Source organism: Atheta coriaria, unplaced genomic scaffold (genome assembly GCF_025399875.1).
Source record: "Atheta coriaria isolate IRGN ID8LTWV9N9 unplaced genomic scaffold, Caltech_Dcor_3.1 hic_scaffold_4_pilon, whole genome shotgun sequence".
Lineage (NCBI taxonomy): Eukaryota > Metazoa > Arthropoda > Insecta > Coleoptera > Staphylinidae > Dalotia > Dalotia coriaria.
Window position 1 is genome coordinate 6,057,111 of NW_027045446.1, and position 18,697 is coordinate 6,075,807.

Consider the following 18,697-nt stretch of genomic DNA (forward strand, 5'->3'; position numbering starts at 1 on the left):
TACGCCCTCAATTAACGTTTTGTTGTTACACTGATTTGGGTTGCGGTTTCTTTAAAATGTAACGCTTCACGCATGTTGATGCTTAGGGGAAGCTACGAAACGCACGTCTATGCTTAGGGGAAGCTATGAATTGCACAAAGGGCAGACGGAGATAGTCGAAAACATTATATTTGTATGCTCTTTTTCTCCCGTAGGCTATATAAGCGAATATGTTTGTTTCTTTTACTGTCGTTTAGTATTCTCTAAAGGAGTATTCACTACAAAAGTATCCTAGTAATCTTATTCAAACAAACACATCAACCGGGCAACTTCAACCAACACGTACAAACACACGCACGTCTATGGTTATGGGGAAACTACGAAGCATCGCACAAAGCGGAGACGGAGATAATAGAAAACTTTGTATTTGTGTCCTCTTATTCTCCCGCAGGATAATCCATGATAAGCGAATATGTTTGTCTCTTTTTAGTGTCGTTTAGTGCCTTTTTAAGAAGTTTTCACTTCAAAAAGTATTCTATTACCGTCTCCTGGCTCTAAGCTACCTCTTCACCAATTTTTAGCTAAATCGGATTAGCCGTTCTTTAGTTATAAGTGTAGTAACTACGTCGACTTTCTTTTATATATATAGACTAGCTGACCCGGCAAACTTTGTTCCGCCTCGCTTTGAGTCATACTAACACGGCGCTTTTCACGTGCAATTTTTTGTTCTTCTCCTGTCCTTTCATTCGCTCTTCTTCGCGAACTTCATCAACTCTATCCCATATTTCCGCCCAACGACTGTACGATATTTCCTATAATTTTTTTTCTAATAATATAGGGTTTAGAAATTGTGTCAAATAGCTTTCATCGGTTCAACCTCAACAATATTTTTCAGGGTTGCTTTTGTAGTATTTTAATGTTACCTTTACATTTATTACCCAAAATGCTTATGAATTAAGTTTCACCGGAACATAAAGTTGCATTATCGTGGTAACCACTATTTTGACATTTTTTAAAATGAAATTTCACCCGCACGCATATTGCATAGGGTGAAAGTACGAATCGCAGTCATGTTAGAACTTGCAATTATCAAAGGCTAACGTAGATATAGAGTATGCATTTATTGTTGACTCTTGAAAAATTCTCAGGAACCGTACGTGCTAATTACGCGAATATAACAATTTTAATTTTTCTTTTAGATGTCAGTGGAGTTTACTAACTAAATTTTTGGATTAAAATTCACTTCTAAATGTGTCCAACTTCTCCAATTACAAGAACATAAGGCGTTGTCTTTCCGCTTTCATACCAATAACTCTTATCTAAACTTCGCCTAAGAGGAAGGTTGGTCTGAAAATTTATACTTTTTTTTTTAATTTCTTTTACTTATTACTACCCCAAGTAATCCTAACATAATAACTGTGAAATCATCTTTTATGCGTCTTTTAAAGAATTTTAGTCAATTCCTTACCTCTTAGCTAACCTTACCATTTTTTAGCTTTTAAAATTGAGTTACTGTCATTTGTATGGTATGTTAACCAACCGCTTCTATTCTATATCACTAATAAAGTAAATAATGATGTGATTTTAACAATAGATGTTAGTTCTTTTTGATTCAATCAGACAACTTTCGATAGCGAGGCTATGAATACGTCGTCATATATATTTTTTAGTATTATGGTATTCAATGCAATGAGCACTTAAGAACCTGCTTTCCCTTGTAGTTATAGCTGGAAATTTCCATTCTTTCTAACACCCTTTGTACCCAAACGTACAAATTTTTCAGGTATATTATTATGCATAACTCAAATTGATTTCAACTACATTTTCTACCCCTTGAGAAACGTTTATTAGAATTTTTTCAATTTTTTCCCCTAACCTCAAAAAGTTATGAATTTTTAAAAAATGACAATTTAATTTTCAAATTGTCTTAACTCTTTCCAAAATTGACCTATTAATACGTTTTTTAATATTTTTGTTTTTGAATGAATATTTCGAAGTAGACACATTTTTTCAAAATAATTAGAACTATGAAATAATCGCGCTTTTTGAATAAAATTGTAATTTTTCAAAGTTCGACATTATAAAGAAAAATTTCTTTCGTCAAAAGAAAACAAATTTTTAACAACTTGCGTGTGCGCAATCAAACAGATCGAAGCAGGCGCTGCTGCTACTTGTATCGGGGCGGCACGACATTTCTAAGCTTACACTTCCTAGTAGTATACGAGCAATTTTTGAAAATTTGGGATTGAGAAGCGATAATTATCAATTGTTGATTCATGATTGCTGAAGTTATCTTATATGAACTGAGTTTTGTATGTATCAATTGCCGTATTTATAGGGTTTATTTGACTAGTGGACACGTGCTTAATTCAAATTCGTGTAGTTAACAAGCCAACACTAGTTGTACACCTATACCGCGTACTTAAAACCGTAATTTGCGCTATTGTAATGTTAATTTTTAAATGTCAATCTAATAAAGGTTTGAAAACAAAATGGTATATATGTTAGAAATACAAAATGTTGTTTCGGTTTTACTACTTTTATCCATTAATACAGAGCGATCGGATTAATTGTGAACAGTTTACAACGAATGCCGGAGCAGGAGTCAGTGATGTTTCTTAGGAGACGCAAGTCGCTGACATAAACAGAAAAACCCCCATCGATGATGTGACTCCATATCCACAGGGTGTTCTGCATGTTGTTGGTGCATGGTCATATACGCAACCTTACACGGCCTTCCCGCTCTTGGTTCGTCCTCGGACCATCTTTTGTTTTAACCTCCTACTGTAACTCAGTTCAGAGTAGTATATTGATCAGATCTGTAGCTCATCTTTATTTTCTGAAACAATCGCAACATTTTTCATACTGTTTAAGGAGGGACGCCCAATTGTTCCCCAATATTTTCCCCTTTTTTTAAATTTTTTTTGTTATCAGCCAGTTAAAGCCCCTTTTTTGTTTTTATCAGCCACTTAAGGCTCGTTTTTTCGCTAGTATCAACCAGCTAAAGCTCCTTTTTGTTCTTGTCAGCCAGTCAGCTGCATCTGCCTAAGCCTTCTCATGCGGCTATAGTCTCATTTGATCTTGACCAGCAACAGTGATCCACATTTGTCCATTTACCTTTTTCAGTACATACCTTTCATTGGGTAAACACCGCATTGGGTTTCCTCTACTAATACTAGGTCACCAGTAGCAAACACTTTAGCAACAGTTCTTTTTTATCAAAGCTTCTAATTGTTTTCTGTCAAATTTCCGCCATTTTGCGGATGACATCTAAAGCCTAAAATTCATCTAAATTAGTATTTGTTTGTTCGGGTACATCTTTTAACATATCCATATGCAGTTAATCGTCTTTTTGCTTCAAACATTAATTCATGTGGACTTCTACCAGTAGTTTTATTCACAAATGTGTTCATGTCTTGTTCGATTTTCAGTAATTCATTGATCCATTATTTTTCATCGCGTTCGTTGAGAACGGCGCGCATCATGTTAAACAAACTTCTCATAACTTGTCCGTTGCCCTCGATATGCCTGCAGCTATGAGATACAAGTCAATATTATTTTCTTGTTAAAACGTCTTAAAATATTTACACTTCTCCAGATTTAAAACAAAACCGGCTCTTGCAAGTGTTGTTGTGACTATCTCTAGTTTTTCAAGTCCTTCTTCAATTGTTACACTCGGTACCAAAATGTCATCTAAGTATACATTTACGATTGTATCCTTCAGTTTGTCTAAAGCTATGTCAATTGCCCTGTCATAACAGGCTGGTGAATTCACAAATCCATACGACATTCTATCGTATTCATAATGACCATCTGGTGTGACAAACGCCAGTGTCTTGATTCTTTCTCGACAAGCATTTGGTGAAAACCTGACATCATGTCCAAAGTGCAATAGAACTTTGCCGCCTTCAATGCATCTATTTTGTCTTGAATCCTAGGCAATGAATACCGATGCATAAGCGGAGGCTCCCGTGTTTCTTTTCAAAGAACAACTGGACTTGCGTATTCGGAGGAGCCCTCTGTAATAATTCCTTGACCGATTTGTTCCTCAATAATTTGCTTCAATTGGATGTGTTCGGCATAAGCCAGTGGTCTTTAGTGTGTCCATTATTTCCCACATTGATTTTTTTGTTGCCGCCCTCTGAAGTTTTAGTTTTAGCTCTAAAATATATGATCCAACGTAAAGTAGCTCTTAATTTTTAATTTAAACCGTGGCGGAATCATGACACTTTTTCCATTTAAATAACATGGGATATTCTGACGTTTTGAATTTAATTTTTTATCTCCAAAGTAAATAAACAGCTTCGACAAAGACATATTCTAATGCAAAATATACCCTCTACAAAAAAGATCTCTTTGGTTTTTTCCATAAAAACATTCCTGTAAAAGTTATTTGCGATTAAAGTTATGCACATATGAAGTTCTTATCATAATTATTTAGGTTTTTGAAGTTTTCTGTTATAAAATCATTAAACTCATTTATAATTGTTATAAAAATTTTATTGAACAAGCTTATCAGTTACAATAAGGGAAACAATACATAACTACTTATCTTACTTTGTATTATTTGTTTTTTTTCAATCACGTCTCTTTGTTAAGCAACTTTTTGTAGCGTTAGGGTAAACATTCTTGTATTCTTTTACAACTTGTACTAAATACTGTTTTTGGTCTTCAGTAGCATAATAAAGTGACTTCGAGCACAATTTCTTATGGGATTTAACATTAGGGTAAAATCTGCAAAAAGTGGTGGGGGAAAAGTGGGAGTGCAGTCACGTGATCATCCGAGGTGAGGAGTGGGGGTACAGACTTGACATTTGAAAGGTAATATTTTCTTGGCGGGAATTTTGAAACTTGAGCCTTCGGTATTTGTCGGCGTTCATCGGAGATTTGAATATTTTCTTGGCGGGGATTTTGAAACTTGAGCCTTCGGTATTTGTCGGCGTTCATCGGAGATTTGAATATTTTCTTGGCGGGAATTTTGAAACTTGAGCCGATGGATTATTCCTGGGAAAGTAATATTTTAACTTAATATAATTTACAACATAATACTAATGAATTTCCTTTAGTGTTCCCACTTATTTTAACTAGGTCGGCACGACTTACACAAAATTATAACTTTGAAAAATTAGGAAACATTTACATCAGAAATAGTTTTGAAATAAATTTTTCGTTTTTGGGAAAATCAAGTGCACAAATTTAATAAAACGGAGTACTTGTTTTATTTTTATTGTCGGTGGGTGGAATGGAATGGGAAGTGTTATCCGACGATGCATGGAAGGCGCATCACCTACAAACTCCGAAGATAGATTGAAAGGATGCGAAAATGTCGTTAATAAGGTAAGAAATATATTAATTGTGATTGATTATATTGAAATAAACCATTTTAAGATTGAACATAAACCGTTGTTATCAATTGACCAATGGAATCAAATTTCTATTCGATATGTAAACCAACAATTAGAGGTAATAATTAATGATGAACAGTTATTCTCCTACCATGCCAAAGATCCAGGAGAATTTAACAATTTTACAAGATTATTCGTTCATTCAAATACCGAAAATGCGATGTGGAAATATCATAAATGTATGAAAACAAATTTTAATGCATAATATGTTTTATGCAATTCTTGTTTCATTATTTTAGATACGTATTATGAAGCTCGCAAACCAAATACTAATTTTATTAATAGTAATTGGTTCTTTGTGGATTCTAACCATCTATGTATTTCGTTTTTTGCAAATTTTGCAAACGATATTACATTACAATTGTATGATGTATCACAACAGATTATTAAAACAGAATACTATCGGAGTGACAAAAACACACAATGGAATTATAAAACTTTTGACTCTGACGTATATAAACTTCCATTTCTCATCAATAGAGTACAACTTTAATGCAACAAATAATATTAAATGTTCATCTCTTCGACACAAAACCACGCAATTTAAAATTTCATTACCAAATAACACTTCTGATGTTTGTCTGAATAATAATCAGAATCAGTGTAATACATGTAGTGAATTCTACAATACAACAGAATGCCCACACAAAATAACGTGTACCGAGAAATCATGTCACTGTTCAATAGGATACACCGGCAAATATTGTGATAAAAGTAAGTACTACAATAAAATATAATGTCCAACAATAATAATTGTCATTTGTTTCAGCATGCGAAAGAGGAAAATATGGCTGCAATTGTGCTTGTGCATGCACAAATTGCAATTCGAACTTTTGCAATCCTGTAAATGGTGAATGTTACTTTGGTTGTAATAATTTAAAATATATTGCACCCTTCTGCAAACAAAGAAATTTCCCAGTGTTAACTACTATTGCATCCACTCATACTAATTGTGTAACAAATTGCACAATTATAATCTACGATAAAGGATTAAAATATGATGGTGTCCAAGCACCAAAATATTATTACACTCGTTTATTTCAGCCAAACCGAACAATTTTAGAAAGAAAATTAACACCAATTAAAAGCAACGTTATTAATTTTACTAATTTAATTAAAGAATCAAAATATAATTATCAAATAGTCCTTTGTGTAACCGATCAGGAATCAACCTGCTACAATGAAGATTTGATAACATTTCATTTTAAGACAACATGCGAAGGTATTTCTAGTCATTGAAATATATGCAACACTGTACTATTTCTTTTAGGATTGCACAAGGACCAAATTTTGATTGAGAGTTTCAACACGCATTCGACAATAAATGTTACATCTTACAATTCCCAAATAAATTGTTTATATAGCAGTTATAACATGTTGATTCTCAATGAAGCTAATGTAATAGTAGTATCTTCGAGACAGTTAAAATTGAATAATTTTGTAACATCATTGAAAATATTTACTAATTATACGCTTCAATTAACTAAAAATAACAAAATAACACATAATATTATGTTTACCACAGATGAATCAGGTAAAACAAAATATACGTTAACTTGCTTTTTTAGTAAAACCTTTTGTTTTAGATCCAAACAAAGTTAGAAATTTACAAGTTATTACTTCAACACCTAGTAAACTTAGTGTTGTCTGGGAAGCACCTTCCCCTGCTTTGGGAATCATTACCAATTATGTGGTCACATGGACGGTAACTGGCCCATAAACTAATCTCAAAGTGTTTCTAATTGTCAAACTATAATTTCAGTTCCATGATAAAAGAGGTTGTCGGATTGCAAATAACACATCAAATGTCCAATCAATTAAAAATGTGACAAGAACTGCAGTTGAATTAGTTGATCTACAACCATATTCAATTTATAATATATCAATATCTGCAGTTACCAAGAAAGGTCAAGGAGACCTTGAAACTGTTATAGGATACACAGATGCAACTAAAACAATTGACATAAACCCTTTTAATTATAAAATTAGCTCTTTAGAAACTTCGATACAAATAGGTTTAGTTGTTGATTGTGAAAATTGGAATGGTCCAATTTATCTGAATGCATATGCTAGCTGCAAGAGTGAGTGGTGTGATGGAGAAGAGATGAATATGACTAAACACATGCAATATAATGACTTAATTACACTTGATAGTTTACTTCCATATACAAATTACAAATTAGAAGTAAATATGTTTCTAAGATGTAATAAACTGGATGCAATTAATGATTATAACAAATTTTGGTCAACTGCTGTGATGACGTTATCAAGTGGTATGTTCACTTTGCCTTAGTTTCAAAATATTACACTTTTGAATTTAATGCTGATTTTAGTACCAAAACAAACTCCATTCGCGGAAGTATATAGCTTATCAGAAACAAGTTTATCATTGAGATGGAGTCCACCTTATCCACCAACTGGAATACTGGATTCATTTGCAATAAAATATTATTACATTTTAGGAAGACATAGCACGGTACACACCAATTATGATTCTTTGAATCCATGTAAAGTATGGCCAAATATGTATTGCACTACATTAACTAATCTTACGACAGACAAGAACTACATTATATCAATTACTGCGCGTAATGAGAATATATCTCACTGTGGATTGGAGACTGTTTTAAATGAAACCACATCGATTAAAGGTAATTTGTTTAATAAATATAAAAAATGATTTGTTAATTAAATCTACTTCTTCAATAGTTCCTCAACCTCCACTGAATTTGGTTGCAAAATGGGACAAATTTCGATTTCTAGAGTTGGAATGGCAACATCCTAATAAAACAAATGGTGCTCTTCTAGGTTTCGAAATCATAGTTAATGGTGAAAAATACTTTTATCAAAAACCGGAAAATACCACATACACTTATAACGTAGGTCACATTTCTGGTCAAAATAATATAGTGGTGTCACAAACCCTTGTTGTGTTTGAAAATTATGTATTTACTCGTATACTCAACAATATTGTCATATTTATTTATTATTTCAGACGCAATTTCAATGTAAACCAAAAAACTATCTGGCATTTGTCTCTATACAAACAGTTAATTTAAGATTCAGTTCTGCTTTGTTGACTGGCCATTTTGTTTGTCCAATTTTGAGTAAACTTAAATTTAAGCCTGCTGATGACAGCAAATGGAAATAAAGCAAATTTTCACCGAATATACGGTTTTGGCTAGTTTCAACATCAATAATAATAATTATTATTTTTATAATTGGTTTATGGGTATGGAAAAACAAACGAAACCGCGGAAACAGAAACACACGCAATATTCTTGATTCTTTATTACCATGCTTTTCAAACGATTTAGCTCCAGTAGTGATACACCCACTACTTCCCATGGAGTCCATTGCTAATGATGATGAGAGGTGCTCACGATTGGTAGCTGTAGATGAATATCACGAATATGTGAAAAGCGTTGCAAATGGGTACGAGTTGACAACGGAGTATAACAAGATCGTTGCATTAAACCAGAAAACTGTAAAATTACATCATAACAAAACCAAATCAGACTATTTAGATGCAACATACATAGCTGTAAGTTTTTATTCATTTACTGGAATAGCTTGTGCTTATAGTTTTATCAATTTTTAATTTAAAGAGTCCTTTTGGAAGATGATTATTGATGAAAAAGTAGAAAACATTGTGCTCTTTGCGAGTATGGATGATATCTGCAATGTATGCATACAACAAATAATTTTATTGAGTTAAAATAATTTTTTTTATATTTAAAGGATAAGCTTCTAAAATACTGGCCGAATTATAGGTTATATAGATATATGTATCTATCAAATATTAAATTAACAGCTTTGAATTTATACGTATTTCAAAGTTACGAGATACACTATATTCAAGTTCAGCAAAATGATATTGTAGTTAATGCTCGTTTCTTTCACTTTACAAATTGGTATAAAGGAGGATCACAAATATATCCACGGAATATTATTTCATTTCAACAATTACTTCAGACGATTAAGCACTCGTCACAACATCCTATACTAGTTCATTCTTTCGGTGAACTAGATGTATGTGCTGGTTTGTTTATACTAGTTCATATTTGTATACGACAAGCACAACTGGAAGGTCATGTAGATATTTGCAGTCAAGTTGAAAAGCTTCGATTGCAGCGACCAAATTACATTGACAGTGTGGAAGAATATTTGTTTGCTCATCTTATATTATTGGAGTGTATCACTCGGCCGCAACATGCTTACCCATGCGAAAACTTCGCCATCATTTACTCAGAATTAGATGATGAAAAGTTAACAGAAGAAATGAGAAATATTTTAGAATCAATATGGCTCATAAATCTGCTGCGAGCTAGACATCCAGTCTTAGATGACAACGACAAAGACAGAAATAGGAAACAAAACATATTTCCATATTCATCTTGTAGCAATTTCTTACCACTCATTGAAGATGACAATTTATGCTATAATGATGCTATCTTTGTGGATGGTTACCAGCAGCTCAAAAAATTCATTGTCTTTCCACATCCACATCAAAATAATGTAGATGACTTTTGGAAAATAGTAATGGACAACAACGTACAATTAGTAATATCATTACAAAGTGAATACCATGTACGTTTCATGTTTTTGTTATTTTGTATTTTCGCTTATATAGCTCATACTTTTGCAGATGAAGCTGTGGAAAAGAGGTAAGCTCTATATTACACCAAATGGTACAAGAGTCATTCATCTGAAAGGACTTGAATCAAAACATTTTCACATGCATACTTTAGGATTAAGACCAAAAAAAATCTCAGGGAAATATAAAAAGGTAAAACTAATTGAAGTTAAAAGATGGGACGTGGCGCAAACAGTTCCGCAAAATTTACGCAGATTGCTGACAACTCGACTTGAAATGAATAGCGTAAAGTGTCAAGAATTTAGTAGTATTTTAGTGATGTGCGGGTATTTTAATAGATTAATTTTTAGCAAGATTAGTTTTTATCAGATGCATTTTCAGGAATGGTGCCACTGCATCCGGTTTATTTGTTGCAATGTGTAATCTCCTGGATTGCATTGAATGCGAACACGTAGTTGACGTGTATACGTGTGTACGAAACATTCGTAATAGCAGGCGACAATTTGTCACAGATACTGTAAGTTTTACATATTTCTTTTCGTTCATATATGTCATTTAAAGATTTGTTCAAGATTCAACTTCGTGCATTGTTTGACATTGCAAATTTGTATTTAAATGATGTTGAAGAAAACAATCACATTGGTACAACTACATTGCAAATAAATATTTGATGAAGCAATTAATTGAAAAAAATTACGTCCAGCAAATGACAATTAATTTTTTTATTTAAATGGTAGTAGCATAATAAAGTGACTTCGAGCACAATTTCTTATGGGATTTTGAAACTTGAGCCTTCGGTATTTGTTATTTTGCATGCATTACTCACGATAAGATACGGTGTGTGGATGTGTTGACAATTACGTGTTCGGCGCTGTTCGGCTGCGGAGTTACAACTGACAGTTGACAGCGTGCATACTGGATGTTGCAAATTGTATATACAGGATGTTAAAACAAATCAACCATTTACATGAACATGTCTATAATGATGTCGAATGTAAGTTTTTTATTCTTTATTTGTTTATTATTATATATTTATATATTTTAATAACATTGTAGTTTCTATAGACAACCAATAAAAGTCAAGATTGAGATGGTGATGATTAAATACAGATACATTCAATCGCCTCTGGCGATCCCACAAAATATGTTCCTGATCCGTCAGAAACGAAAAATCTCCAACGACAAGATTCCATCGACGATAAATTCGCTTAAATAGTTCGAGTTAACGCGATTAAACCAACTACGATGAGAGATAATTGTTTGTCCAACTAACGATTTATACTCGTTAAAACAATCAGTGCACACATGTAGGTTCCCACTTGGTATTACAATTACATCCTCGTGGTCGTGATCCTCATTGATGCAATAATTGTTGTTGTCATCATCGTTGTTGTCATCTTCGTTGTCGTTATCGTCGTGACCAATGGGTGATGATGGCGGTGGAAAATAAAAATCGCACCAGTCGTTGTAGCAGAGTATCATGATGAAATCTCTTTCTTCTGCGATAAAATTACCAAAATAATAGTCATTCCACACCACACCATCATCATTCCACCATTCTGCTAACTCTTCATCGCGAATTTCGTCAACTTTATCCCATATTCTCGCCCAACGAATGTATGCGATTTCCTATATATTTTATAAATAATTATTATAAAATTATAGTAAGTAAACACACATACCTGAATCAAAAACGGTATCAAAAGCAGCGGCATTTCGCCTATGTAGTTTTTATATGTTTCACCATTTGAAACAATTTTATTTGCTAACGCGGATAATGAGATGCGTTCCAGCGGGAACATTTTTAAGTGTGCACTATTTACGTTTTTGTTGAAACACTGATTTGGATTGCGGTTTCCGTTAAAATGTAATGTTTCTCTCTTAACTCTCTTAACAAGCATGCACAATAATTCTGGTGGGCTTACGTGTCTTATCATTATCGCCCTTCCGTTAAAAAGCACTATTTAATTGAGTGTTTACTTAAGCAATGTCAACCATTTAATTATAATCGTGAATTTTGTACTTATAAAAATAAAGTTATAATTTTAATACAAAACCCGTCTTGCAAACGTAATTAACCCGTCTTGCAAACGTAACTGGCGCTGCGGAACAGGATAATAAGCGGTTTAACTTCGCGAATCCGAAATAACCGTCCGTCCAAACGACTAATATCATTAGTTGGTGATTTTCAAATCTTTATTGGAACACTTGTGAAAAATCTGAGAAAGTGATTGAACAGTTGGGACTTTCCATTGTCGCATCAAGGCAGAGTGATCAGAGCTTCAGACCAAACACACGGTAGAGAGAGAGGTAGTTTGAATAAGTTGTTGTTCGAGCTTTTGAAACAACCGAAGAACAGACAAAAATTATAGAGGAATATCACGCGAAAATGCATAACGGCTTAAACGAAACATACGAACATTTAAAATTAAAGTTCTACTGGCCAAACATGAAAACTCTAATTAACAAAATCATAAATGAATGCGAAATCTGCTCTGCCAATTATCCGGCTAATAATACAGGTTATGTCTGCGACCGCGTTCCAACTACCGCCGAATTGAATATTTACACAATTATTTAATTAGGTTTAAATTAATGTGATTAATGAAATCGAATGAGAAAGAGCAGTGTTACCAACTCTCAAAAATATTTATCCCTAAAGTTGGTGACAAAAACCCCTAAAATCGCCCTAATTCTTATGTTTTCCCCCTAAAAATGACGTTGATGATACTGTTTGTAAAAATCATGAATATTGAATTGAATTATTTGTCTTAATCATTTTTAAATTACAAAAATGCTATGAATTCTATTTACCTTTTAAATCTGGAACTGTTTCCCAAATCTTCGTGTACTTCTGAACGTAGGTTTTTTGGATTTATTTTCCTTCGGCATCATTAACAAGTTTCTTGACGACACAAACAAACCAAAATCAAAATAACAATCGTCGTCGATTAGATTAATCTATTTTTTGGCGGTATCTTAACCTGACGCGCCGCCTGTCAGCACCCGGCGCCACATGAAATGAAATACCAAATATGTTCATAATGTTTGAAAGAGCACGCTCTCTCGTCTAGTTATACCTACAGTGCCATTCGTCCTTACTGTGCCAGTTCCAGTCCTTGCCCTTGGGCTTGAAACGCGTTTCATCCGTAGGCCCCGCCCCTGATTGCTGGCGTGATGGCCGTTGCCAGCCATCGTCCCGCCATTGCTCTCGATAGTAAAACTTCTTTTTAAAGTGCGCGTCTGGTTTGGATTTCTTTTCTTCGGGCTGGTGGCGTTGATATTTCATTAGCGCTGGGTTACGACTTGGGCTTTTATAATAAATTTTTGCATAACTCTACCTCCATATTCGTCCTTAAATAAACCTAGCCGTGCTTTATTTTGTTGTTTTATGTTGTAAACATTTCCTTTCTCAAAGTTTGATGTGTCGAAGAGTGTTAGGAGCGAGAGACAGTGACGGCCAGACTTTCGTCATTTTAGGAAAGATGAAATTTTGTCCATGTGTTTCTCCAACACAGGTAAGAACGATCCCCAATTATGAAACCTGGATCGTGGTTCCTTTGGCAGTTAACAGCCAACAAAGATGTACAAATGATGACCTCAAATTCGTTATTTTAGCAAACTCCATTTTTACATATTTTGTTCGTAACATTATTAAACATGCGCTACTAATTGCCAGACACCTAGTATGGTTCCAACCCTAGCCAGACACCCCTAAACTATAATATTTTTGAACTGTTTTACTTTCGTTATATCAGGAAAGCTGAATTTGAGTCACATTATGCAGAGAGCTATGAAACTGTGTTTTCTTTCACGCCAGACAGTTTGGACGGTTCTATCATCTTGCCAGACGCATTGAAAGTGTATAAAAGTTGCAAAAGTTAAATTGTTTAAACATGAAATTTTTAGAAAATAGTAATTTTATTTTAACAAATCTTTATTAATTTTTTTATCATTGTTCTCGATACCGCGACTGAAACCGCGACTGAAAGTGCTCAAAAGTGCAATTTTTCAATTTTTGACGTTTTTATTTCAATTGCTAATATCTCGTAAACTAAAGGAGATAGAAAAGAACGAATCGCAATGTTATCGACGACAGTGATGATTATTATTAAATACTAGCTTTAACCCGCGGCTTCGCTCGCGTTGAATCCATCAAATAAATATTAGAAATCATTATACATAGTTGAAACGGATTGATAGAAAGAATGTATATTTCACTGCTTGGCTAGGATTATCTATGTGGCAAAATTACTACATGCAATAAAGTTTTAAATTTTAGATGGAATGCTAGATGGCGTTAAAGTAGTCAATTAGCCAGATGCAGAGGTATTATTGTCTAACAATTTCTTTATTTTATTTAAAAATTATTATTTTTTATTAAATAAAAAAAGTAGCCTATAACCATTCGGGGACCACTAAGAATATGTGTACGGATTTGATGTTGACGTAGCTGTCGGTAATACAGTGTGATGGTACTATAGTACTTAGGTGTGAGCTTCATTGCTGGAATGCTAGATGGCGTTAAAGTAGTCAAAGAACCAGATGCAGTGGTATTAGTGACTCAACAATTTCTTTATTTTATTTTAAAAAATAATTATATTTATTAAATAAAAAGTAGCCTATAACCTATCGGGGATCACTAAGAATATGTGTACAAATTTTCATGATGATCGGTTAAGTAGTTTTTGCGTGAAAGCACGATAAACTTCAGGACATACGCATTTATAATATTAGTAAGGATATGTTCAAATAAAATAATTATTCTCTGAAATTTTCATGTTTACACAATTTAACTTTTGCAACTTTTATACACTTTCAATGCGTCTGGCAGGATGATAGAACCGACCAAACTGTCTGGCGCGAAAGAAAACACAATTTCATAGCTCTCTGTATAATGTGTATCAAATTCAGCTTTCTTAATGTAACGAAAGTAAAAAAGTTAAAAAATAATATACTTTAGGGGTGTCTGGCTAGGGTTGAAATCATACTAGGTGTCTGGCAATGAGCAGCGCATGTTATAATAATGATACGAACAAAATATGCAAAAATGGAGTTTCCTAAAATAACGAAACATAGGTCATCAAGTGTACATCTTTGTTGGCTGTTAACTGCCAAAGGAACCACGATCCAGGTTTCACAATTGGGGATCGTTCTTACCTGTGTTGGAGAAACACATGGACAAAATTTCATCTTTCCTAAAATGACGAATGTCTGGCCGTCACGGGCTCTTAGTCTATTACTTTTGAGATTGCTGCCGATTTATTCACAGTGGAGTTGGCATTAGTATTAATCCGAGTCGATATCGGTTTTTGAGTATTAACTTGATTTTCATGCGAATTTTGCATAGGTAACAATTGCAAATGGTTTATGTATTCTGATTGATCCAGGGTGATGGTTCCTTTGGATATGTCTTGTTGAATTCTTATTCCAAGAAACTTCTTGACTGGACCTAAATCTTTTATCTGAAATACATTCATCAACTTTGATTTCGAATTTGTAATATATTATGATTTACATTTTTGGACCAAGGTGACTGCTTAAATTTTAAAATTCGATTGATTTTCTTCAATTGTAGTCCATTTCGTAGTGCATTTTTTAAATTTCTATAATGAATGATATAGTTACGTTTATTATATAAAGTTGTTAATAATTTTTTCTGATTAAATTTTGAAGTTGGTGGTACTTGATTTATTGGTAGAAAAGGGAAGTCGTTATGTTTATCATGCAATTCTTCGGGGTAGTCAATGTCAATATCTAATAAGTAACCCACTTCGCTGGAGAATTGCAGCCAAAGCTTGGGCTAACGTGTCCATGCCCGAAACTTGTTGCTGCTGAAAAGCTTCGAATTCGTCGGTAAATTATATCCAAATGTAAATGGATATAATTGACTTAAGCCTACGTTAGCCTTGATTAAGATATTGTCTACGTGTTTTCTAAATGTTAATTTTTTGTCTATATTTAGTCCTAAATATTTGATATCAGTCTTTTCAGGTATCTCTTGTTTATTTAAAACAATATCGTCGTTGGAAGTTCTTAGTTTCCTTCTGGGAGTAACTGAAATGAGTTCTGATTTGCTGGCATTTACCTTGATTTTCCATTTGTTGAAGTACTTTTCGATGAATGAAATGTGGATTTGCAATTTTTTACGGCCTATAATTTCGTTGTCTGGAGCACTATATACGATAGTGTCATCAGCAAAGAGTGCAATGTTTGTATTGTTTAATTTTGGAAGATCGTTTATGAATAAATAAATAATCTTTTTGTGATTTTCTTGGATTTTACAATTTTGTATGCGAGTTTTACATGTTTCGCCTAATCGTGATAAGTGTTTAATTAGTACATAGTGAAATTATTCATTATTTTGCCGCAGTAATAAATTTATATGAAGTTCTTTTTTGTTTTTGGTAGAGGAATGTAGCTACCACCTCGAATCGGTTGATATTTATTAATGTTTACGATAAGATGTGAGATAGCAAACAAGGCCCAGCCGCTATCCCTTTCTTGAAACTCTTCACTTTTTTTTAATAGTTCATTAAAAAATTCTTCACACAATTGATTTAAATCTGATGTTTTTGACATAATTTTAAACTTTGTAATAAACGATTTTAAGTCGATAACGTTTTCATTGCAATTATCATCATTATCGTTGCGCGCTTTAATAAACGTGCTAGGCTCTGCCATTAAGCTTATAGCAGGTAATCTAGATGAAACAGACCGTCAAGACATTTACGCAAACTTCGATATACTTTACAATAATGAAGAACAAGTCCTGAAAACGATTAATAAATTTGCATCGTTTGCTAACCATATCACAGAACGATTTGATCAAAACTTAAAAATAATCCAAAACAATCTTAATAACACATCTCAAGCTATAAACAATATTAGCAGTGTTCTAGAATTACACTTACACTTGCAGAACAACATATTCATGAGCGAAAAACTCCTAAATATTATACGACTCATAGAAAGAACGATCTCGTTAGCATTGAACGAAGATACCAATCTTGAAACCTTATCCAAAGATGAATTGGTATCAATTGTCAGTCATTTACATGCGATTTATTCAAGGGATGAGCTACTCGAATTTGACAATTTTAGATTAAAATAAAAACTTAAATGTTTTTACAATTGAAACTTATTTATTTTTGTTTCCAAACTTATACAATTTATTTTTATTGACACTCTTCTGAATCCACCTTGTGTTGATTAACTACTCAAAAAAAGAAATTAAATAAGATTAAAAAAAAATTTAATTATCATAAAAAATATAAAATATTAAAAATTACCATTTTTCAAACTCCAATATATGAACTTTGCGTCCATCTCCGGTTATTTTCTTTCCACGGTAGAAGAACCCTACTTTTAAAGCTGTCAGACGGTCAGAGTTTACAATTGTGCTTCCGACCGGAGCGGAAGTCGCGCAGTGCTGCTTCGCGCTCTTGTTGTGGACGATCACCGTGAATGCTTGTTGTCGGCATTTGATTCTCACTCAAATTCACAGCGAGAAAATCAGCATTGCGCTTTGTATCGACAAAAATCACCGTCCCTTTGGTGCCGTGCTCGTTGAGCAACTCTAGAAGCACTTCCTTTCCACGGTAGAAGAACCCTACTTTTAAAGCTGTCAGACGGTCAGAGTTTACAAAATTTAAAATTGCTGCTGTTGCCGAAACGAAAACGTGTATTTTGTATGTTCCCGTCCTAAAGTTCCCAAAATACCAATACAGCAGAATTTTCCCGTTGCCGAACCAACACAACGAAGTCTTGATTCCACCAGCTCAATATCATCTCTTCACTGCAAACCTGGAGCTCTGGACCGATGAAGATTGCCAACAAATCGAAACCCAAGTGTTATGTGTTAAAGTGCCAAGTGTTAAAAAATGAACAAATGCTTTAACAGTTTTAATTTCTTTCCTATCACAACTACCTTATCATTTTTTTTTGTTCATATAACGAGTTTATAATGCTAATGCGAAGCGGATGTGGAGGTTAAGTGGCTGTGACGCTTGCGTAGCTAGAGAGAGACCGCAAGGACCGCAACGTGTGAAGGACAAAAAAAATTCAATGCTTTCATGTTACATAGAAATGAGAGAGAAGGTAACATAATATAAAAGAAAGCAAAAAAAGTTTACATAATATAAGATAAAAAGGTAACAGATGGTTACAAAGGTATATAAAGAGAAAGATTTCTTACGTTATTTGGTATTTGCTTGAGCATCGTTGAAGCAACAATAAGAAAAGAAGACCAATTTATATTGACTTTAAAATGGTTAGTAAATATACAAAATTAAAAATGAACAAAACTTCGTTGTACCGAAATAATATAATCCAAAAACTGGGAACATTGAAAAACATTAATCAGTCATTGAGTGGGGTTATAGAGAAAGGTATTGATCAAAATTTTGAGGACTATAATAAAACATTTCATCAAGAAGAAACTCCAATGCATGAAATCAATGAAGCTATACATCAAGAAGAAGAAGGTTCAATGCCTAAAATATGTTTAAAAAATAAGAAAGTTTCAAACGATAATTTTAAATCAGTGTAATGCGTGTGATAAAACTTTGAAACATAGAAGCGGCTTATCACGACATAAGAAACTTCACATCAAAGATAAACTAAATATTATAAAAAGCAGTAAAATGTGATTAAAAATAGCAGAGCTGACAGATTACAGAAAAGCGAAGATGATGAAATATGTTTAAAAAATAAG

General features: G+C 33.4%; 1 protein-coding gene and 1 long non-coding RNA gene across 2 annotated transcripts; both read left to right on the forward strand.

Moving 5' to 3' along the window:
* Nucleotides 1-7,737: 7,737 nt before the first annotated feature.
* Nucleotides 7,738-8,994, forward strand: LOC135790419 (uncharacterized). The gene is made up of 3 exons (XR_010547759.1): nt 7,738-8,035; nt 8,094-8,263; nt 8,380-8,994. It is a non-coding gene; the product is annotated as an uncharacterized lncRNA (long non-coding RNA).
* A 9-nt stretch (nt 8,995-9,003) lies between these two features.
* On the forward strand, nt 9,004-11,292 carry LOC135790418 (receptor-type tyrosine-protein phosphatase T-like). Its single transcript, XM_065300629.1, has 6 exons — nt 9,004-9,069; nt 9,126-9,974; nt 10,033-10,307; nt 10,363-10,498; nt 10,554-10,975; nt 11,038-11,292. The coding sequence occupies exons 1-5, from the start codon at nt 9,007-9,009 to the stop codon at nt 10,650-10,652; spliced, it is 1,422 nt and encodes a 473-aa protein (XP_065156701.1). The 5' UTR covers nt 9,004-9,006; the 3' UTR covers nt 10,653-10,975; nt 11,038-11,292.
* The last annotated feature ends 7,405 nt before the right edge of the window (nt 11,293-18,697 follow it).

What these genes read in the sequence shown, in the direction of transcription:
- LOC135790418 (XM_065300629.1), top strand. Translation starts at nt 9,007, where the DNA reads ATGATTATTGATGAAAAAGTAGAAAACATTGTGCTCTTTGCGAGTATG. An exon ending in GTATGGATGATATCTGCAAT is followed by an intron (nt 9,070 to 9,125) that starts GTATGCATACAA and finishes TTATATTTAAAG; the next exon opens with GATAAGCTTCTAAAATACTG. An exon ending in CATTACAAAGTGAATACCAT is followed by an intron (nt 9,975 to 10,032) that starts GTACGTTTCATG and finishes ATACTTTTGCAG; the next exon opens with ATGAAGCTGTGGAAAAGAGG.